Raw genomic sequence first — 3712 nt, forward strand, 5'->3', positions numbered from 1 at the left:
ATACTATTTACAGTCGCGTGGGGGGCGCGAAATGTTTTCTTCTTCCTAGGGGGGGCATGACAGAAAATAATTGAGAAGCACTGACTTACAGCAACACCATTAATTTCATAAGGTTGTCTTAGGTCAGAACTACTCAGAGGTTGTTTGCCATTGACTCCTACAGCACCTGGGGGGGGGGGTCTCCCTTCCAAGTACTAACCAAACCTGTTCCTACTTACATTCTATGATCAGACAGTATATGGTGCCTTCAAGGTATTTAGGCACTTGTCAGAAGTGTATTAGTCAACTGATGCTCAGCAGACAGGAAAATATCCACTAGCTTTAGAGTAATTTGTGTTTCTCACCCTGTGACAGAACCTATGCCCTTGTGCCATAAAACAAATAATTTTCAGAATTTAATGAGTCAAAATCAGCTCATAATCTAGCATTTGGAGAAAAGGAAGGAGACAGAAGCTTGATATTCAAAGCATAGGGGGAAGTCTCAAATGTTTCACTAGATACATACAGGCTCTTAGGTATTTCAGAAGCAGCTAACTAGTGTTTATTGAAAGTGCTGGGTTCAACTTTCTCTTCCACTATGAACCAAGAATGAAAGTTGGGAAATGTAGGTGGGATTTCAGCTCTGCAGAAAACTAGAGAATCAATGAGGTAGTGGTTGCAGAGGGTGAGGACCCTTGGGCCCTCCAGCTATTTTGGACTTGAACTTCTAGAAGCCCAAACAATGGTTAGGGATTGTAAAAGCTGTCCCCCAAAATATCTGCAAGGCCAAAGCTTCCTCATTCACTCTCGTAATAAGCTTCAAGGTCCTTCCTTTCAGTTTAGCCACACATCTCTATAGAACAAAGTGCTCTCAAAAACTCTGTGTTTCTTGGGACTTACCACCCACAATGGGCGAGAAGAATGATCGGCCTTGAGCAGCATCTGGCTCCTGTAGTCCTTTGCCCCATATTCATCTACTTTTTTCCCAGAAACTTCCACTTGCTTCCCTGCTGCCGAGGGAACTGCTTCCTGAGAGTCCTTGCCTGAAATATCATACTCTTCTTCGTTCTCCTCTTCATAGTGTCTCTTCTTAGATTTTTTCTTATCTGAAAACCAAGGCAGATGTGTTTCACACATACTCTTCAAAGCTGTATACACTAGAAATATGCAAAATTGCAAAGGATTTTAGATTGTACAACACCATATCACTGGCTATGCTAGTCAGAGCTGATGGGAACCGCAGTTCAACATCGTCTGGGAGGCCACATACTTCCCATGCCTGGTTTACACAACAAACACATCAGAGGCACACATTGTAAATAATTAAAATGCCCCCAAACTACTCACAGCTCTTTCCTAACAAAAATGAGAACAGAGTATCAACACATTTCTATGCTTTAGGGATGATGGCACTTTTTAATTGCTCTAGGAAAATCTTGGGACCAATCTCTCTCTACTCTAATTAGCTTCACTTGGAAGATGATGTTACAGCATCTCCCCAAGAATCTGGAACAACTCCCAATATTTTTAAAAATCATTTTTATTAAACATAAACATAATCACAACAAATTTCATAGATATATCTAAAACATAGTCAACAATAACAGCAGTAACAGGTCAATAGTGTATGTTTCATTTTTGTTTCTTTTAATATTATGAGCCACTCTGGGTCTTAGTTTTGGGAAAAGACTGGGATACAGATGATAATAATAATAATAATAGAATTCAAAGATATAGCCATGTTAGTCTGTATAATCAGTACGTAGAGAGATCTTGTAGCACCATTGAGACTAACTGAAAGCAAGAAATTGGCAGCATGAGTTTTCATAGACTTCAGTCTACTTCCTCAGATGCATTTGGTGGAGTGGAAGACAGGCACAGACATATATGCCATTGGTGTGTCAGGATGTCAATTCAAATTGCAAATCCTTTGTGTATGGAAATGAAGATGCAAGTTCAGTTTTGATGCAATTTTAGGCTGCATCAATAGAAGTATAGTGAATACTTGGTGAAGGGTCTGGAAGCCATGCCCTATGAAGAAAGACTTAGGGAGCTGGGTGTGTTTAGCCTGGAGAAGAGAAGGTTAAGAGGTGATATGATAGCCCTGTTTAAATATTTGAAGGGATGTCATATTGAGGAGGGAGCAAGCTTGTTTTCTGCTGCTCCAGAGACTAGGACCCAATGGAGCAATGGATGCAAGCTCCAGGAAAAGGGATTCCATCTCAACATTAGGAGGAACTTCCTGAGAGTAAGGGCTGTCCGACAGTGGAAGACACTCCTTCCTTGGAGTGTAGTGGAGTCTCCTTCCTTGGAGGCCTTTAAGCAGAGGCTGGATTCCTCCTAATGTCGAGGTGGAATCTCTTTTCCTGGCGCTTGCATCCATAGCTGTCTCTGGAGCAGCAGAAATCAAGCTTGCTCCCTCTGAGCATGGCCCCCCCTCTTAACTGCCTCTTCCCCAGAGAGAGCGCTCTGGGCCCCGGCAGGCTTCCCTAGTAGTGAGCCAGGGCAGGGAAGTGTGTGGTTGTCCTTGAGGAGAGAGAAAGGGGGGAGGTCCCCCCAAATGGCGCCTCTTCAGGGGAGGAAGAGGAGGAGGAGGAGGAGCTCCCTCCCTCCCTCCCTCGGGGGGGGGGGGGGGTGCCACTCACCCCTCTCCTTCTTGCCCATGGCGAAGCCTGCTCCTAGGCCCCAGGGCCAGCCTCCCTCCGCAGGGCCGCTTCCGGAGTAGGGCCAGCAGCAGCAGCAGCAGCCAATCCCCGTTCCCCGCCTTCGCCAACCGAGGAGGAGGAGCCCCGGGGAGGGAGCCTGCTGCTGCTGCTGCTGCTCTCTCTGGCCAAAGGCCTCTCTGGCAAGAGCCCCCTCTCCCTCCCTTCCAGGGCCTGGAGCTCCGGGAGCCGAAGAAGCCCTGGCAAACTGGGTGCTTTCTTCTTCTGCTGCTGCTGCTGCTTCTGCTGCAGTGCGGATGCAGCCGTTGTCTCGGCCTGGTCCCGCCCTCCTTTCCCAGGACGCGGCCTACATCCCCACCCTCAGTTTTTGAAATGCCCAGCGGAACAAAGAAGCAGCACGGCTGATGTCACCGGGGGGGCCTCCGGTGGCCACGTCCTCCATTGTGTAGGACGCTGTGTAGAGATATGTGTGTGTGTGTGTATAATACTCGTGACTATATGGAGTATACTCAGGGTGACCAAATGTCCTCCTCTCCAGCCTTCTCTCAAAATGTCCTCCATTTGGAGCTTGACTAAGAAGCATGGATTGATATTTCTAGGAGCGCATGGAGTTTTTAAGTTATTATTCGTATTAACCTTTATTTACAGAGCGCTGTAGGGTTTGAAATCAAAATGAAATGAGAATAAAAACCTGCCAAACAGCATACACTCGAAAAGCATCAATATTACAAAAGTTTAAAAAAATCACTAAAATAATACATTAGCTTGTCATGTCCTCCATGTTTCTGGAATGCCCTCCATTTTGCGGTGCTTTGCCCTCTTCTTTGCGGCTAATGATGTCTGGGCATCCTGATCACAAGGTTTTCTTGTCATGTTTCTTCCGAGGGAGAAACCTGAAGCTGAGAAAGTGTGACTTGTCCAAGGTCAACCCAGCGAGTTTCCATGGCAGAGCCACAGTTCAAAAGCCCTGGTCTCCTAGGCCGCATCCGCACTGTAGAAATAATCCAGTTTGACACCACTTTAAGTGCCATGGCTCAACGCTGTGGAGTTCTAGGAATGGTGGTTTTGTG

The 3712-nt window shown here is 46.2% G+C and overlaps 1 protein-coding gene across 1 annotated transcript in view; it reads right to left on the bottom strand.

The window, feature by feature from the left end:
- The window catches only part of ERCC3 (ERCC excision repair 3, TFIIH core complex helicase subunit), a 26978-nt gene extending 24212 nt beyond the window's left edge, over positions 1-2766 (bottom strand). The window contains exons 1-2 of the mRNA XM_042438067.1: positions 2625-2766; positions 880-1085 (exon numbers count right to left, since the gene is read on the bottom strand). Coding sequence (XP_042294001.1) covers positions 880-1085; positions 2625-2643 — 225 coding nt within the window. The 5' untranslated portion in view covers positions 2644-2766. The remainder of the gene's footprint in view (positions 1-879; positions 1086-2624) is intronic.
- Positions 2767-3712: the final 946 nt, after the last annotated feature.

Source organism: Sceloporus undulatus, chromosome 1, assembly GCF_019175285.1.
Source record: "Sceloporus undulatus isolate JIND9_A2432 ecotype Alabama chromosome 1, SceUnd_v1.1, whole genome shotgun sequence".
In the NCBI taxonomy this organism is placed as follows: Eukaryota; Metazoa; Chordata; class Lepidosauria; order Squamata; family Phrynosomatidae; genus Sceloporus; species Sceloporus undulatus.